At 44.0% G+C, this 19,850-nt stretch overlaps 1 protein-coding gene across 9 annotated transcripts in view; it reads right to left on the bottom strand.

Annotated features, from left to right (window-relative positions):
* LOC147369546 (protocadherin gamma-C4) overlaps positions 1–19,850 on the bottom strand; it is a 185,828-nt gene that overhangs the window by 142,523 nt on the left and 23,455 nt on the right. Inside the window, exons 1-2 of one of the 9 annotated variants that reach the window (XM_086412092.1) lie at positions 6,008–10,350; positions 2,700–3,606 (exon numbers count right to left, since the gene is read on the bottom strand). The exons of 4 other annotated variants lie outside the window; for them this stretch is intronic. In XM_086412092.1, the coding sequence (XP_086268218.1) occupies positions 3,580–3,606; positions 6,008–8,431 (2,451 nt within the window). In that variant the 5' untranslated portion in view covers positions 8,432–10,350 and the 3' untranslated portion in view covers positions 2,700–3,579. Of the gene's footprint in view, positions 1–66; positions 3,607–6,007; positions 10,351–11,233; positions 14,438–15,499; positions 19,344–19,850 lie in introns of those variants that run through there. 4 more of the 9 variants (XM_086412073.1, XM_086412065.1, XM_086412071.1 and 1 more) reach the window with 4 other exon arrangements.

The following is a 19,850-nucleotide window of genomic DNA, read 5'->3' as shown; positions in this document are numbered from 1 at the left end:
ACTTCTAAAATAATTATCTGAAACCTAATGATATTTATGGGAGGAAAAGGTTTTGAAGTAACTCACCTGTTGCAAATTGACTGAATTAGAAGTCACTTGGGCATTGTCATTACTGGTACTTTCAAGACAAAAGGCTTCATTACATAGAAGGTCTTGTGGTGGAGCATTTTCAGGCTTTATATTGAGAAATTTAAACTCAGTCTTTGAGGAATGTGCGGCAGCACACAGATTGTAGGAATAAGGTAAAGTCCCTTCCCCATAGTTGGGGAGGACTCCAGGTCCAGTTTTGGAGCAAAAACTAGTTTGAAAGCAACTCCAAGTAGCAGGGTTGGAGGAGCGCCGCAAACTTAGGGCGACTGCCAGAATCACCGAGAGGAGGAAGAGCACGGAGATCAAGGCCAAGGCCACCACCAGGTAAAACTGCAGCTCAGCCTGGGGGTCAGGGGGTGCCGGGCGGTCACTGAGGTCCGGCAGCGCCTCCTGCAGGCTGTCGGCGAAAACCAGGAGCAGCGTGGCGGTGGCTGAGAGAGGCGGCTGTCCCCCATCGCGCACAGCGACCAGCAGGCGCTGGCGGGCCGCGTCCCTGTCGCCCAAGGCCCGGGCCGTCCGCACCTCGCCTGTGCGCAGCCCCACGCTGAACAGTCCGGGCTCGCTGGCCTGCAGCACGTGATAGGACAGCCAAGCGTTGTGTCCAGAATCGGCGTCCACCGCCACCACCTTGGTGACTAGGTAGCCGGGCTGCGCGGCGCGGGGCACCGTGTCGAAGAGCGCCGAGCCGTCGGGCCCCAGCGCCGGGTACAGCACCCTGGGCGCGTTGTCGTTGCGGTCGCCCACTAGCACGCGCAGGCTCACGTTGGCGCTGAGAGTGGGTGAGCCGTGGTCGCGGGCCTGCAGCGTCAACTCGAAGGCGCGCAACTGCTCGTGGTCGAAGGCGCGCTGCGCGAACACCACGCCACTCTGCGGGTTCACGGACACGTAGGACGACAGCGCGCGCGGCTCCAGGTCGCTGGCCATGATGGAGTAGGAGACCTGGCCGTTGGGCCCCAAATCGGGATCCGAAGCGTTAACTTGGGCGATGGAAGTGCCAGGTGGGTTGTTTTCTGGCACATGGACCACGTAGGAGGCCTGGTGGAAAAGCGGAACGTTGTCGTTGACGTCGGCGACTTTCAAGGTGACACTTCTTTTAGAGGAAAGGGGCGGCTTGCCTTTGTCCGTAGCTGTGATAGTGACATTGTATTCTGGAGTCTTCTCTCGATCTAAGACTCTTTCAGTCACCAGCTTGTACGTGTTTTTTGTATCTTGAACTATTTTAAATGGGAAATTTCCTTTTATTTGGCATAAGACTTCCCCATTAAATCCAGAATCTAGATCATGTGTTTTGATCAAAGCAACAACAGTCCCAAGCTCAGTGTCTTCTTTTATATATTTAGATTCAGAATCCAGGGTTATCTCAGGAACATTGTCATTTTCATCCAAAATGTCTATTTGTATTTTGCAGTGGGCAGTGTGATGTCCACCATCCTTTGCTTCCACCCCAATCGTGTAGCTCTCTCTCTCTTCAAAGTCCAGTCCTCCAACGGTGGTGAGTTCCCCTGTTTTACTGTCCAGCTTGAACAGTTGTCTTACTGCCTTGTCAACGTTAATAAAAGTGTAGGCGATCTCGGCATTGATGCCCTCATCCAAGTCAGTGGCCCTCACTCTTAGCACAGAGGAACCCAGGGGTAGGTTCTCTGGAACACTGACCCTGTACACGTCCTGGGTGAACACTGGGGGGTTATCATTTGCGTCTGCCACAACTACCCTGATCTGGGTAGTGCAGCTTCTGGCTGGCTCACCCCCATCCACAGCCATGAGGACCAGGTGGTGGCAGGACTGCTCTTCTCTGTCCAGAGGAGCCTTCACTACCAGTTCCGGGTATCTACTGCCGTCTGGGTTCTCCTTCTGGATCAAAGAGAAATGGGGGTCAGGGCTGAGGTAGTACTGCTGCAGGGAATTGACACCTACATCTGAATCTTGTGCAGATTCCAGGGCAAAGGTGGCTCCAGTTGGGGTCATTTCACTGATTTCCAGCTCAGTGACATTTTGGCTAAAGGTCGGTGGGTTGTCGTTGACATCCTGAATCTCCACGGTTATATGAAAAAAGTTCAAAGGCTTTTCAGCGACCATTTCGAATTCCAGAACACACGTTGATTTCCTGCCACAAACCTGCTCTCGGTCTATACGGTCGCTCACAAGTAAGTCTCCGTTATCGGTGTTCACTGTGAAGAATTTCTTCTCTGCACTAACCCGCAGGTTCCGAGTAGGCAAATCTCGCAGGCCAAGCCCCAGATCCTTGGCGAGGTTCCCCACCAGCGAGCCCCTGGCCAGCTCCTCTGGAATAGTGTAGCGGATTTGCTCTGAAAGCGCCGGGCGGAACAAAGACAGCAGGAAGAGAAACAGCATTCGCCTCCGCCCAGCCTGGAGCTTCGGTCCCAAGCGGTGTCCCATCCCACCCTCCGCGCCTTTGCCTTTCTGATTCAGAAGAGCTGTGACCGCTAAATTATCCCAAGGACTTCTGAGCAGGATAGACTCCTTGACAGATCTTGACAGACCGATTCTCGCATAGATATTTCCGCCGCAGAAAACCTGAAAGTGCACAGATCTCGCGATTTCGCGGTCCACAGGAGATTCCTTTGCGTCAGAAGAAGCCGATACTTTTTGTTCAGCACTAGGCAACAGCGGCGCCCCGCGACTCGGCTGCAGAACTGCGTTAGTGATTACTAAATCAGCTCCAAATACAGAGCCGGCTAGAAGACAGGTCCATTGTGTCCTGATATACTCATTTGTCCCATGCTATAAGGATTTTAGCATTTCAAATATTTACTATATCTTCTTTCTCTCTATAATTTCTTCGAACTTGAACTTTATGCCTCCAAATCAGGTGATTTTTATTCCTCAAAGCCAGAGGTATCTTGCTGAAGATGTTTATTGGCGTCATCGTGCTTTTAGTTTCCATTTCATACAGTAGCCATAATAACATCTTTCCTGTGTGCCTTAGTAAAATTGAGGACCAAATAAAATAATATCCGGAAAGTGACACAAATGAAAGTGGTGGCAGAAAGTATAATATTAAAATTCATGAAATATCTTGATATGTATTGTTATTTCGCTCTTTCTTTCCTTCTAACTTATAAAAGTTATAAATCTCACAGCTTTTAGTTTTAGTAAAGATAGATGTTATAATCTTCTCCAAATAATTGATGGATAGCAAGGAGACTGGTTGTCCTTATAAAACAGAAGTATGGTAAGAAGCAAGAAACTCTCTTTTCCTTAGTTTCCAAGTCTATTTTTATTAAATGACCATAATTTTAAAACTATTTCACTAAGCTTATTTTTTTCCACACTATGTTACCATTGTCTTTAATTGTACTGTTTCTTCTTATGTAGCTCAGCAATGGTGAATTATTTGGATTTTGGAAGTGAAGTATGAATCCTCATAAAGATATATTCCAGAGAAAGTGATCTACGTAGTCCACTTTTTCTTGGTTGCCTTTCAACTATCTGATTATCTCAACTCTTTGTTATAGACACTCTTTCATATCAATAAGCACTCCAATTTCCATGTTTCTGATAGGTGAATATTAGAATATTAATTCAGAAATAGTTTTTTAACCACATAATACATTATCATTATAAAGCTTAGAAGATGTATAACAATGTAGAACTCATCTTACAGTGGAAAAACTGATTTATCCAGGATGCTAAACAGAAATTCACTGGTATCTCTAATACGAACATAAAATAACAAGACTTTGCTTCAAAATATGACTGAGCAAGTGCCCCCCTTTCTTTTCTTTTCTTTTTTTTTTTTTTTTACCACTGTATGAACACTTCAGTTAGTACAGGGAAGTTTTTTTCAGAACACATATGAAACTAAAGATTCAAATATTTAAGAGTATAGAGTATACATAGTATATACACTCACAGTGTGTAGATCAAACATTTTATTATGTAAAGGCTATTGAAGGTTATAGAGATATAGAAAATATTTTTTCCCATTGCATGAAAAAGAGCCTAGAGCATATACCCAAATCTATACAGTATTCTTTTACTTCAAAAATAATGAAAAGTGAGTTTTCATGCATGAGTGAATGGCATCTGTACCTATCACAGAGATAGGTCTCTTGCTACTCTTTGGATGAATTCACTATTCAGTGAGTCTGCACATTGTATGCAGTGAGGTCAAAATTACCCATATATAATTAGATTCCCTTCATATAAATATTAAAAAAGAAAAGTCAAGTGGTCTCACATTCCCAAATGCATGATAACCCTTTCATGTTATTAAGTAATGTAACCTACAGGTCTGTTAATAATATTCCCATTTTCCCTGTTTATTCATAATTTGCAGCTGATGTTCAAGTTGTTGAAAGTACAGAATTTAAAAGATTGAAAAATCTTCTTAAAAACAGATCTAAAAATCATCTCCAGCAAACCATATACAAAAATGAATAGGGCACACAATTCGTCCATTATATAAGACATATTCATGAAATTTGAGACACATAGACCAGTAAGTCGTATTTCATCAGAAAAATCTCATAGTTTAAGATGAGTACATCCCTGAGAAATACTTTTTAAATTTTCAAGTCTTTTTAAAGTTGTGTCAGTGAAGATTTAATTAACTATCAAGTTAGGAAGAAAAAAAAAAGGGAATTTTATTCAAACCAAACTGAGGATTATAACCAAGGAAGCAGCTTCTCAGAAAGTTCTGAGAACTGCTCCACCTGTTAGAAGTTGAAGGCACAGTAATATGCATTTTTTTAGAGACAAAGGATCATATATAAAAATAATGTACTGATACTTTGTGTAAAGTTCACCAAGGATCCATGGTCCAGGTAAGCAGTACAAAACAAGCAGAAAGTCACTGTGACCCCCTACAGAGCTGGGAAAGAGCACTATTCTTTTAAGAAGTTACACAGATAGCATCAGAAGAAAAAAATACTGATTTTTACAGCCAGGCAGGCATTCCCATCTCTGAGGAGCTCTGGTTAGCCTGTAATGCAGATATACGCTGCATACTAGGGAGGGAGGAGGATAAAACAAACACAGAGGATTTTATCTTTAATTTCTCTTGTCCTGTCTTATTTCATCAGTTGAATTTTATTTCATTAATTGACTTTCCAAATACAGATCTTAAACTCTTGTAATAAAGTGGAACTGTACCTGCACTTGCAGAAATGCAAACATTTAGGTCCATATTGATCCTGAAAGGTGGAGGGGTTGTGTGTAACCAAAAGATGCCAAGCGTATGGCATATTTGTATTCAATGACTGTATCTAGTTGGAGATTTTAAACTGCATCACAGAATTTATTCTAAACCACAATTCAAAGGCTCCATCTTATTGAATTCCTCTCTCAACAAATACACATGTCCAATTATTACATAATTTAACCCAAGCTTTCCAGATTTTAGAATGCCACAGATATTATCACTATAAATTTAATCTGTCTTTCTGATATTCATCATGTTTTCTATATTCTTCCACTTATTTATGCAAATTATTATTACTAAATTGCAGGTACTAAAATACCAATGCTGTGGAATACTTTTTCCAAATGTATGTACTATGGTATTTAGGCAAATATTCAAAAGAGAACATTACATCCAACAATTAGGACTAATTAAACACCTATTAACAAACAGTTCTAGTATAAGAAAGTCTTTGGATAAAATGATTATGTATAGCCACTTAAAAAAAAAAAATCCTTGCTTCACTTAAGCATCTGGAGATCAGCTAGAGTTTCTAAAATACCCACACATTATAGAAAGAAACATTAAACTCAAAATATAATGAGAAAACAAATGGAGAAAACATCAATTATCAAATTAAATCAAGTTCATCAGTAAATAAAGCAAATAAATAATGATTCACTACATAATTAAGCGATTTTGAATGTGGGAGAAAAATGATGAAAACAAATGAAGAAAATGCTCCAAGCATCCCTACTGAAAAAGAAAACTCACCTGAAGAACTTCTAGCTCTCTTTCCTTTGCGCTTATCTTCTCAGGTATCAGGAGAGGCTCGCTTTTCTCACAGCTCTCCTGGCTGATGAGCGTGTCTGCGTAGTTGGGCTGCGGGAAGATCACGTGACTCCCTCGAGAGTCCGCGGTGAGCGAGACCTCGTGCGAATAGGTCTGAAGGAAAGCCCGCACCCCGTCCACGCCCACAAAGTGAGAGGCGGGCAAGCCTGCCAACCCGCTGCCCGAAGCCTGCAGGGCGCGCGACGTGTACCAGCGCCGCAGTCTGAGAGTCAGCAGCGCGATGACAAAGGCGAGGAAGACGCAGGAGACCGAGGCCACAGCCACCACCAGGTACAAAGTGAGCCCTGAGTCGTCAGGGTCAGTGGAGGGTTCGAGGCTGCCCAAGTCGGCCAGCACATCTGGGATGCTGTCAGCCACAGCCACCGTGAGCGTGACGGTGGCAGAAAGAGGAGGCTGGCCATGATCTTGGACCACCACCACCAGGTTCTGCTTGATTGCATCTCTGTCCAGCAGCGCCCGCGCTGTGCGCACCTCGCCTGTGTGCAGCCCCACTGTGAAGAGTCCTGGCTCGCTGGCCTTGAGCAGGCGGTAGGACAGCCAGGCGTTCTGTCCTGAGTCTCTGTCCACTGCCACCACCTTGGTGACCAGGTAGCCAGGCTCTGCAGAGCGGGGTGCCAGCTCCACACCCGTGGAGCCATCGATGGGGAGGGCAGGATACAAGATTTCAGGTGCGTTGTCGTTCTGGTCCAGGATGAACAGGCTCAGGGACACATTGCTGCTGAGTGGAGGGTCTCCATTGTCACTGGCTGTCACCCACAGTTGCAGTTCTCTAACCTGCTCATAGTCAAAAGACCTCAGTGCATACAGGGCTCCCGTGTCAGAGTTGATGGACACATAGGATGACAGAGGCATTCCCTGAAATTTGTCCTCAGCCAGAGCATAAGTGACCTGGGCGTTCTTGCCGCTGTCGGGATCGTGGGCATTCACAGAGAAGATCGAGATGCCTCTGGGGTTGTTTTCTGGGATGTAGGTGTAGTATGAGGTGTGAAGGAAAATGGGAGGGTTGTCGTTGATGTCTGCCACTTTCAGGAAGATGTGGTTTTCTGTAGACAGTGGTGGATTTCCACAGTCAGTGACAGTTACTGTGATGTTGTAATCTGAGATCTCTTCTCTGTCCAGGGCTCTAGTTGTCAATAAGTGATAGTAATTATCAACTGACTTTTCCAGTTTAAAGGGCAAGTTCCTGGGAATAGAACACACAATCTCGCCATTCTCTCCAGAATCACCATCATGTACGCTAAACAGCGCAATTATGGTTCCCGGAAGACAGTCTTCAGAGACGGTACTGGACAGAGAGGTGAGGAGTACTTCAGGCGCATTGTCATTCACGTCCTGTACTGTGATTAGTACCTTAGCGCTGGCAAGAAGAGCACCTCCATCTTGAGCTACCACTTCCATGTTATAGAATCTGGATTCTTCATAATCCAGTGGTTGCACAGTTGAGATTTCACCCAAGTTGGAATCAAGTTGGAAAGTCTCTGAAATTTTTTCTTCTTCATTGCGAAAAGAGTATGTCAATTTCCCATTTATTCCCTCATCTGGATCCGTAGCAGTTAGTGTGAGCAGCCGAGTGCCGACAGCTATGTTCTCTGGAACACTCACTCTGTACTCCGGTTGGGTGAACAGGGGAGCATTATCGTTTGCATCGAGGACCATCACGTGGATGTGCGTAGTACCAGAGAGTATGGGGTCTCCGCCATCTAGAGCTGTGAGGAGGAGATCATGAACAGGTACTTTCTCGCGATCCAAGGGCTGTTCCAGTACCAGCTCTGGATATTTCTGTCCATCTCCTCCGCTTTTCTCATCCAAAGAGAAGTGTATATTGGAGCTGAGCTGGTACCTCTGGAGGGAGTTCACACCCACATCCGCATCTCGAGCGAAGGGAAGTACTAATGGTGTTCCCACTGCCGCATTTTCATTGACTTTTACTTTTACTTCCTCATCCCGGAAACGCGGGAAGTTATCATTAATACCAGTTATTTCTACTTCTACCCCATACATTTTCATTTTATTCTCAACCAAGATGTTAAAACTCACTAGACACCGCGCGCTCTGAGCGCAGAGCTCCTCCCGGTCTATCCTGTCTGCAGTGACTAAGCTGCCGCTTCGCGGATTCAGAGCAAAGAGTTGCGTCCTACCTCTGGAGACGATGCGGACTCCGCGCTCCTCCAGCTCCCGGGGCTCCAGCCCGAGATCCTTGGCGATGTTACCCACGAAGGAGCCTTTGTCCAGCTCCTCTGGTACCGAGTAGCGGATGTGCCCGGCCCCAGCTTCCCACAGCGTCCCCAGGAGAATGAAGAGCAGGAACGGCTCACTGCAGCCCCAACCCCTCAGTGGATCCGCCATTGCCTCTCTCAGACCAGTTTTCTCTTAGTCCTGGTTCCAGCCTGCTGTTTCCTTATTTCTCTAAAGCCAACGGGAACAGTTCCCTTATGAGAAGAGGGGCGCGGGAGGGCGACTTCCCAGGAGCTTCTCTGATCGGCGCGTGTTTTGTGCGGAAGGAGCGGAGTCTGATCGCATCAGCGGCAGCTTCATTCCCACTTGGTGAACAGCGACGCTCAGAGTTATAACTAGTTACTACACCAATTCTGTTTTCATGTCAAAAATGTTTAATTATATTTTATTTTTAATAATTTTCCGTATCCTTAATAGATTACATGACATTGTTTATATAAAAATAATATTTAATTCTGAAATAACAAAAGACTTCTACAAGATTAATTCTGAGATTAATATAATTATTCTTTTTTACTTTTTAAAAAATTCTTATTTATTCTTTGAAGAGAGAATTAAGTGATTAGAGGGTGTTCCTATTGTTCAAATGGGGCAGGTTTCTTCTTCTTTGGTTTATGGCAGAAACTCTGATGAACCATGCACATCATATAGATTGGAAAGGGACCAGACATAGATTTTGGTCTGGGGTGAGGGGTGGTTTGGAGATCAGGCAGAATTGGTTCTCCCCCGCTCTGCCTGTGAGAGAGTCACCTGGAGAGTCACTCGAGAGCTTGTTAGAAAGGAAATGCTGGTGGGCCCAGAACTGCTGATTCAGTTAGTCTGGAGTCAGGCCTGAGAATTTGCACTTTTTACTATTTAAAAAAATGTTTTTATTTGGAGGATAATTGTTTTACAGTGTTGTGTTAGTTTCTAAATACAACACAAATCAGCCATAAGTATACATATATCCTCTCCCTCTCTTTTTTACTTCTTTAGAAAGTTTTATTTAATGTGCCATTGAGCCTATGCCCTTTATTCACTTACTTATATTGAGCCCATCTAATTAGGACATCAGAAGTTTTTGTAGGCTTTAAGATCTCATTTTTAATTAGGATATGTTTATGAAAATATGCCCATTTGTACATAAGAACACCAAGAAAACAATCCTAGCTCTCAATAGACCTTTGAAAAAAGGCCCACTGTATTATGCAAATTGTATTAGTTGTCATATGCAGAGGAAATAAAGGGTTTTTAGTTTTTTTTGCTTTTTGTTACTTCTGAAGTCTTTGAGAAAGTTTCAAGATTTTCACACTTGGCAGCTACACTATATCACATTGAGATTTCGAGTTGAATTAACTATGCGTTATTTATATTTTCTAATTACTATGTCTGAGTTGGAGTTAGATGTTTTACAGTTACACCTGGGGAAAATCAGTATAGTGATTGTGGCTGAAAAGGATTTAGTTCATCACCCAAACAGAAAAACAAGTCCAGATACTTATCATTGAGCAGGCAGTAAGTGGCCTTTCTATTAAGACAGATATTTAATGTTATCATCTTTATATGATAGCAAAAAAGAAATATGTCATGACTAAAAAGAAAGGTGATTTCAGAGAGTCCATTAAGTGAGAGAGCAATTTTTACTTAAAGACACCTCACAGGAAAATGAAGAAAATAAAAGTATTTTACATTTATATCTAGAAAACTTTAAAAATGAAGTTTTAAGTAAACAGTGTGAGAAAAGGTCACAAAAATTTTCTCAATGTATGATTTTTCAAAAGAGCAATTTGTTACTGTACATGACAGAGAAAACATTTCTCCCATTTATTAAACACATTCTTATTAGCAGACACTGCATACCTCAAACTTTGCATGACCTTTTAAAATAGATCTGGGATCCCAAGACACTTAGCTTGTAAAGATGCTTAGAGTGCTGGTGTTCATGTCAGTCCTACCTATGCTCTGCTGTTGACAGGCCATATCATTGACTAAAATTCTTCTTTCTTGGGTTCTCAGTTTTCCAAACTAGTGAGATTGGGAGATCTCTTTACTCTTAAGTACTATACTTCTAAGAGGAAGCATAGCTAAAACGAATGAAACTAATATAAAGACTCTGAAGGAAAAACAAAGAGCTTAAGTTCTCAACAGTTATAAACTTCCAGAGGGAAGGAACGTAAAGATGAGGAAGAAACCAAAGTATCTTATGTAGAAAAGTTTGTAACTATGGGTAAATAAGGGGCTTCCCAGGTGGCTCAGTGGTAAAGAATCTGCCTGCCAATGCAGGAGATGCAAGAGGTGTGAGTCCGATCCCAGGGTCCGGAAGATCTCCTGGAGAAGGAAATCATAACCTACTCCAGTATTCCAGGATAATCCCAAGGACAGAAGAACATGGTGGTCTACATCCATAGAATCGTAAAGAGTTAGACACGACTGAACAACTGAGCACCCACACGGATAAATAAATCCCACCCATAAGATAGGCTGCTGCTGCTGCTAAGTCACTCTGTGCGACCCCAGAGACGGCAGCCCACCAGGCTCCCCCATCCCTGGGATTCTCCAGGCAAAACACACTGGAGTGGGTTGCCATTTCCTTCTCCAAGGCATGAAAGTGAAAAGTGAAAGTGAAGTCGCTCAGTCCTCTCCGACTCTTCGCAACCCCATGGACTGTAGCCTACCAGGCTCCTCCCCTCCACCCATGGGATTTTCCAGGCAAGAGTACTGGAGTGGGTTGCCACTGCCTTCTCCATAAGATAGGCAACCTATGTCAAAGATTTGCTTAAATAAGACTAAGACGTTTAGGCAAAAAAAAAAAAAAAAAAAAATTAAATTCTACCTACAAAACAATGAAATATGAATTGAAGACTTCTACTCCACTCAGGTGATTTATTAAGAAACATTGAAACCGCAAAATAAGTGAATTGAATTAAAACTCACCTTTAAAATAGTATCCGAGGCAAATGGGACACCAGCATCTCCATGATTAGTACTTGGCACCCAAGAGGCATCTTCGCAGAGGAGATCCTGAGGGGGAACCACTTCTGGGGTGATATTGAGAATATTAAATTCCGTCTTAGCTGATTGAGAGGCAACGCACAGATTGTAGGAATAGGGCAACGTTCCCTCACTGTAGTGGGGGAGAACTCCAGGTGCAGACTTGACACAGAGACCAGGCTTAAAGCAGCCCCAAGCAGCAGGGCTGGAGGAGCGTCGCAGGTGCAGGGCGACCGCCAGAATCACCGCCAGGAGGAAAAGCACCGAGATCAAGGCCAAGGCCACCACCAGGTAAAACTGCAGCTCAGCTTGGGGGTCAGACGGCGCGGGCTGGTCGCTGAGGTCCGGCAGCGCCTCCTGCAGGCTGTCGGCGAAAACCAGGAGCAGCGTGGCGGTGGCCGAGAGGGGCGGCTGTCCCCCATCGCGCACAGCGACCAGCAGGCGCTGGCGGGCCGCGTCCCTGTCGCCCAAGGCCCTCGCCGTGCGCACCTCGCCCGTGCGCAGCCCCACGCTGAACAGTCCGGGCTCGCTGGCCTGCAGCACGTGGTAGGACAGCCAGGCGTTGTGTCCAGAATCGGCGTCCACCGCCACCACTTTGGTGACTAAGTAGCCGGGCTGCGCGGCGCGGGGCACCGTGTCGAAGAGCGCCGAGCCGTCGGGCCCCAGCGCCGGGTACAGGACCCTGGGCGCATTGTCGTTGCGGTCGCCCACCAGCACGCGCAGGCTCACGTTGGAGCTGAGCGCTGGCGAGCCGTGGTCCCGGGCCTGCAGCGTCAGTTCGAAGGCGCGAAGCTGCTCGTGGTCGAAGGCGCGCTGTGCGAACACCACGCCACTCTGCGGGTTCACGGACACGTAGGAAGACAGCGCGCGCGGCTCCAGGTCGCTGGCCACGATGGAGTAGGAGACGTGGCCATTGGGCCCTAGGTCAGGGTCGGAGGCGCTGACATGCGCGATGGAAGCTCCAGGTGGGTTGTTTTCTGGCACGTGGACCACGTAGGAGGCCTGGTGGAAAACCGGAGTGTTGTCGTTGACATCTGCGATGTGCAGGGTGATGGTTATACTAGAAGAGAGGGGCGGATTACCTCTGTCGGTGGCCATTACTGTGATATTGTATTCTGAGATCTCCTCTCGGTCCAAGGTCTTGTCTGTTGTTAGCTTGTAATAGTTCTTCAAGTAAGATTTCAATATAAACTCGGCCTTTCCCAAAATTTGGCAGTAAACTTCCCCATTTTCTCCAGAGTCTCTATCTTTAGTTTTTATCAAGGCGATCAGTGTTCCTGGTGGTGAATCCTCTGGTAGGGGAGTAAATACTGAAGTCACAATCATTTCAGGTGCACAATCATTCTCATCAAGAATGTCGACTTGGACACTGCAGTGGGCTGCTAGATCTCCAGGATCTTTCGCTTCTATACGGAGAGTGTAACTATTAGCAATTTCAAAATCAAAATCATCATTTGACGTGATTTCTCCTGTTCTTTGATTTAAGTTAAAAAACTGTTTCACTTGTTCATCCACATTATGAAAGAAGTAGGTGATCTCCGCGTTGACTCCTTCGTCCTGATCGGTGGCTGTCACTCGAAGTACTAAGAAGCCAGGTGGCACACCCTCTTGCAGGCTGACTCTGTACACGTCCTGGCTGAACACCGGGGGGTTATCATTGGCATCTGTAACTTGGATTTGGATCTGGGTGGTGCCACTCTGGGGTGGGTCCCCACCGTCTACAGCTGTCAGTAGCAGTTGATGAAAATTCTGCTCTTCTCTGTCCAGAGAATGTTTCAGAATCAGCTCAGGATATTTACGTCCATCTGGAGTCTGTATCTCTCTGAGATCAAAGTACTCATTGCCATTAAGGTAATATCTTTGCAGTGAATTAGGACCAGCATCCGAATCTAGTGCCGGGTCTAGTGGAAATGTTTTACCTGGCTTAGTGGATTCTCCAATTTTTAAATCAATCTTACTCTGTTTGAATAGCGGAGTATTGTCATTTATATCCTCTACTATTACTGTTACGTGGAAAATATTAAGTGGGTTTTCGGCGACAGTATCGAAATCTAGAACGCACAGAGGCTTCCTCCCACAAATCTCTTCTCGGTCTATTCTGTTACTCACAAGTAATTCACCGCTTTCAGGTTTTACAACGAAATATTCCTTCTCCGCGCTAATCCGCAGCTTCCTGGCCGACAAGTCCGGGACACTGAGCCCTAGATCTTTAGCAAGATTTCCTACAACCGAGTTTTTGGCCAGCTCCTCGGGAATTGAGTAGCGAATTTGGTTTGGGAGAGCCCCGCGTAATAAAGATAGCAGGAACGGTAACAGTACCTGCCGCCACCGCGTCCGGCCGCTCGTCTCAGTGCTCAGCCTCATCCCGTCTCCCTCCACTGCTGCTCTGCTTCTTGGTCGGGAGGAGAAATAAGCCCTCCGGGGTGGCAAAATCCGGGGTAGGGTCACTTTTTCCTGCTTTTGTTTCTTGTATCCAAACCAGTACTGGCCTCCTCTGTTTGAGCAGGAAGTCAACCTCTTAGAGGCTCCCAAATGCATCTCTGATTATCTTCTCTCCCTTCTTTTGACCTACAGCGACGCCCAGAGGTTTTTCCCAGAAACTGCACTAATGTGTTCTAAAGGTGTTGCAAAAAACTATTTTTTTCTCCTTTTTTTAAAAAAAAAAAACTTAAAAGGAATATTTGTTTTTAAATAGGCATACATTCATAAAGTTCCAGATTCAAAAGGTACACATGTCATGTTTTCCTGGCTCTCCCTCTCTTTAAACAACACATTTCTCTCAGGAGAAATCAGTGTTATGTTTTTAGTGTATTATTCCATTAGTGTGTTTTGTATCATTCAGTAGAATTTTATAAATGTTCTCCCTTTATAGGGAGACACAAAATGAAGTAAACAATATTCCATGTTCTACATCTTGCTTCTTTCACTCATTATGTCTTGAAGATAACATTTTCTGACAGTAGTACATAAAGAGGTTTCCTATTTTTTAATTTCTTATAGTTATGCACTAGCCCATCATATAATTGTGCAACAATTTAACCAGAAATATTATTTTATAAAAGAAACCCGATGTCTACTCAAACAACAATGTATTTTTCATGTTATACTAGTTATAAATAACCTACCTACCTCCTAGGCACTGAAAAAAAAAAAGTATCACTCTGATTCTAGAAATGCATTTTAAATGCAAGAATCCAAATATGTCTGTCATAGTCTCAGGACAAGTGATATTTCCAAATTATATTTTTAAGCTTCACTATTTTAAATGATCTCTCCTCACATACGATTTGCTTCTCAATATACATTTATTATCAGTATTTTCTTTTTCCACTCTCCATGCCAGTTACATGTATCATACACATTCTTCTTTTACTCTATGGATTGCACCACAATTTCCCATGAAGACAAAGGCATTTAGAAACTCAAACTCTTCTTCTTAAGCTTAATTGAGGCATAGTCCAATTAAGCTTTCCTTAGAAATCAAAAAGGGTCTCACAGTGATACCATAATAGGTAATTTAAAAGTTATTAAAATCACTTCCGCAATCTATTAAATATGAGTGGAATTAAATTGGTAATATTTTTGACAATCACCTGCACCAAAGAAATCATACATAGTCACTTCACATCAGAAACTGTAAAATCATAATATGTGAAATGTATCAATCTGATTGAGAAATTATCCCTGTGAAAGTTATATCCAAAATTTAAACATATTCTCCAATATTTATAAGTTGTTATTGTTTAATCATAATGGAAAACACCTGTCTCAAAGGAAAGAGAAGCAAATTTCAAGCAAAACACAGTAGGGTGTAAAGAGGAAATTTAAAAATACTCAATAGAGATGAAACAATAGCCTCATACAAGAGAATGTGTTAATATGAATTTACACAATTGCTTCCTATTTTACAATTCTAGTCTATCCTTTCAGTAATGCCTAAAGAATAATGGCTTTAAAGATGTGAGATGTTACAAGTATAAAATTAAGAAATTGCTACTGACAGTGTAACCAAATGAAGGTTACAAAGGATAAATAATAACTGAAGAATCATCTGTCTTTCCACTTTAAAGCAACAGAATACAAAAAAAAAGTGTTTTATTGATCTATATATGTACACACACACACACACACACATATATATATGAAATATAATTGGAGACATTTATGGAGTTCTCTCCCTACGTTTCAGTGTGGCAAGATTTGACTCACCTGATTAAGACTGGATTCTCCTTTTGTTTCCAGTAAATCTTGAGATATCAGGAGAGGCTCGCTTTTCTCACAGCTCTCCCTACTGATGAGCGTGTCCGCGTAGTTCGGCTGCGGGAAGATCACGTGACTCCCCCGAGAGTCCGCCGTGAGCGAGACCTCGTGCGAATAGGTCTGCAGGAAAGCCCGCACCCCGTCCACGCCCACAAACTGAGACGCCGGCACGCCAGCCAACCCGCTGCCCGAAGCCTGGAACAGACGCGACGTGTGCCAGTGCCGCAGTCTGAGAGCCAGTAGCACAATGACAAAGGCGAGGAAGACACAGGAGACCGCGGCCACCGCCACCACCAGGTAGAGTGTGAGGCCTGAGTCGTCAGGGTCCACTGAGGGCTTCAGGCTGCCTAGGTCAGTCAGGATGTCTGGGATGCTGTCAGCTACAGCCACCGTGAGCGTGACGGTGGCCGAGAGAGGGGGCTGGCCGTGGTCCTGGACTGCCACCACCAGGCTCTGCTTGAGCGCGTCTCTGTCCAGCAGGGCCCGCGCTGTGCGCACCTCGCCCGTGTGCAGCCCCACGGCGAAGAGCCCTGGGTCACTGGCCTTGAGCAGGCGATAGGACAGCCAGGCGTTCTGTCCCGAGTCTCTGTCCACTGCCACCACTTTGGTGACCAGGTAGCCAGGCTCTGCGGAGCGGGGTGCCAGCTCCACACCCATGGAACCATCAGTGGGGAGGGCGGGGTATAGGATTTCGGGTGCATTGTCATTCTGGTCCAGCACAAATATGCTCACAGACACGTTGGTGCTGAGGGGTGGGTCCCCGCTGTCACTAGCAGTCACCAGTAGCTGCAGGTCTCTAACTTGCTCATAGTCAAAGGACTGCAAAGCATACATGACTCCAGTGTCCTTGTTTATAGAGACGTAGGTGGAGAGAGGCGACCCCTGCAGTGTGTCCTCAGCCAGAGAGTAAGTGACCCTTGAATTCTGGTTACTATCAGGGTCCTGGGCTGTCACAGAGAAGATGGAGGCTCCCCTGGGGTTGTTTTCTGGAATGTAGGCCATGTAGGAAGCATAAGGAAAGGCAGGTGGATTGTCATTGACGTCTGCCACATTTAGTGAGATGTATGTTTCTGTAGACAATGGCGGAGTTCCATGGTCAGTGGCAGTTACAGTGATGTTATATTCTGACACCTCTTCCCTATCTAGAGCCCTGAGTGTCAACAACTGATAATAATTTCCATAGGTCTTTTCAAGTGTGAATGGCAGGTTATCCAGAATGGAACACGTGACAAGGCCATTCTCTCCTGAATCACTGTCATGCACATTGAAAAGTGCAATTACTGTGCCTGGGGAAGAAGTTTCTTGGATAGCGCTGGTGAGAGATGTAACTGTGACTTCTGGAGCATTGTCATTTACATCCAGAATTGTCACCAGTACCTTACTTCTGGCTCGGAGACCAGGTCCATCATGGGCTTCTACATCTATATCATAGAATCCAGAGTCCTCATAATCCAAACCTCCCAATATCGTTATGTCCCCAGTCAGAGAATTCAACTGGAATAGCTGGGATATTTTATCTCTTACTTTCCGGAAAGAATATGTGACTTCTCCATTGGCTCCTTCATCTGGATCAGTGGCTTTTACAGTGAGTAGCCTGGAGCCCACCGTCACATTTTCCCGCACACTGATGTGGTACTCGGGCTGAGTGAATACTGGGGCATTGTCGTTGGTATCCACAAGTGTTACAAGAATCTTGGCAGTGCCAGAGTAAACCGGGTCGCCTCCGTCAAAGGCGGTCAAAATGAGGTGGTGAACCGCCTCTTCCTCACGGTCCAGGGCGTGCTCCAGTACCAGCTCAGGATACTTAATCCCATCAGCTCCGCTTTGCACGTCTAGGGAGAAGTGGACATTCGAGCTGAGCTGGTAACCCTGTAGGGAGTTTATCCCTATATCCGGATCAAAAGCTTCAGGAAGAGGAAACCTTGTCCCAGGGTTTTCACTTTCAGCGACTTTTATTTCCCTTTGCTCTGCCCCAAAGTCGGGCGCATTATCATTAACATCAATTATTTCCACTTCAACTCCAAAAATCTTCACTTTGTCTTCTAAGAGAATCTCTAGGTTTACTACACATTTGGGAGATCTGTCACAGAGCTCCTCCCGATCTATCCTGCCCGCGGTGACCAAGCTGCCGCTTCGCGGGTTCAGAGCAAAGAGCTGCGTCCTACCTCTGGAGACGATGCGGACTCCGCGCTTCGCCAGCTCCTGGGGTTCCAGCCCCAGGTCCTTGGCGATGTTGCCCACGAAGGAGCCCTTTTCCATCTCCTCAGGCACCGAGTAGCGGATCTGTTCGGCCCGGATTTTCCACAGGGCCCCCAGGAGAACACAGATCCAGATTAGCCGGTTGCATCTTGGGCAGAAAGGAGGAGACGCCATGACAGCCCCGCGGCGGAATAGCTTGCGCGCTTGGGTGTTCCCTTGGTGGAGGCTTGGGGATTCCCAGGATCTTTGGGGTCTAGGATAAGGTACTTTCACCGTTGGATGTTGGAGCTCTCGGGGGTCCTGTTCGAAGAAGCTTTCTAAAACCCCAAAGCCAGTGCGTTGTGATGCAGAAATCTTGTGGTACGGATTAAATTCCTGGTTCTTTTTTCCCCCGACTGGTGAACAGCGACACTCAGAGTCCTAACCTGTTACTGCAATCTATTCTTGGTAAAGAAAGGATCGCTTGTACACCATTTCTTTTCCGTGTTCAATTTTCTCCAAAATAATCAAAACCAAACATCTGCTGTTTAATTTGCAGTGAAAATCTATAATTGATCCAAAGCTTCCTGTACAGTAAGCCTGATAAAGTAATTTGTTTTTTCAGAGACAAGTTTTTTTGAAGAATTTTTCTACCTCTTTTAAGTTTGTTGCATTATTCTCATAGCTCAATTTCAATTTGCATTGCAAAAAGGCTATGTTTACCCCTCCCCAAAAGCAAGGTTATACTTGAAAAATAGAAGAATAAATAGTTGAAAAGACAGTGTCCAAGAAGTTGGAGATCTGGGTTCTAGTCCCAACCTACACAGAAACAAGTTTTCTCACATGATTGACCCTTTAAAATCTGGGGCAAGTTTTTAATTCCCTTGTTAGAAAATATCTACTGTTTAGGAGCTAGTTTTACCCCTTTGCAAATGGGCTTGACAAATATGATAATAGCTTTGGGAAGGATATTTGTTCATTGATTTTATATAAGAAGATTTGAGACCACAGGTTATGTCTGTGAGGATCATGTTCACAGTGAGTCCTCAAACTCTAGAATAGCATATTTCATTGAGTATATACTCGAATAATTTTTCAATGCTTAACGAACGAGTCATTAATGAAGCTGCAAAACCTAAAACAAGGCATAAATAACTGATGTTAAAAGAAGTAATAAAGGTAAAAAGAAAAGTTAAACTGAAGCACTATAAAGAGCATATGGTGTTTCAGTGATCTTCTCCATATTAGGACACATCCAGAAGGTATTATCTTACTATTACTTATAACTTTAGTTTTGATTTTAGAAATAATTGGTAAAAAGGAAATATTTTAATAATGCATGTTTTATAGCTTTCTTATTAATGAATACTTAGAGCAGTTTACTAATCTGAGAAAATTTGAGATAAAGCAGCAAGTACTCAGTTCTTTAATTATTACTCACATAATATTTAGTTTCTAGAAATTACTCATAAATTTTGACCAGACTCAAAACTCCATTAATTATTCAGAGCTTTTAAAATTCTCTGACTTTGGAGAGTAGGTTGAAGGTATTTTTCACAGTCCTCAAAAAACCCACAACTTTCTGGGGGTTGGGAGGTAAAATATAATGTTTTGAAAAAAATTTGACTCACTTATCAGAAGTCTATGTTAAAAAATTATGGAAAAGTCTCTGTATGCAAAAAAATGTCCATTACATTCCTCATTATAGCAGTGACAAAGTAGATAGGGTACAAAAACTAATTATTTAAGGATGGTCAAGGAAATTACTCTTGACAGTTTACAAAATGGGAAAAAAGACCCAAAGTTAGTGATTCAAATATGAAACCTGTCAGTTTTTGCTATGTATGATAAAGCAAAAAAGTGCTGAGACTTAATTATTGAAGGTTATATTAATACATCACAGAAAAAGATAAACAACTAAAATGTATTTGATGAAAATGAACAAAAATTTTAACTTAAGAAGAAAGAAATGTTAGTACGTTTAAAAAAAAAGGCACATTACACATCAACTATGTAAGGGCAGTGCTATTACTAAGGGCGGTGACAGAAAAAGCTGTTTTTAGGAGGATTTGCTGATGTATAGAAATGCCAAGAGTGCAAATTGAGAAGTAACAACCAGTAA

This window comes from Bos grunniens, chromosome 7 (genome assembly GCF_055505025.1).
Source record: "Bos grunniens cultivar Pamir isolate PY7600 chromosome 7, Bosgru_T2T1.0, whole genome shotgun sequence".
NCBI classification, from domain to species: Eukaryota; Metazoa; Chordata; class Mammalia; order Artiodactyla; family Bovidae; genus Bos; species Bos grunniens.
Note: the sequence above shows the minus strand (reverse complement) of the source record. Positions and strands in the feature narration are given on the sequence as shown.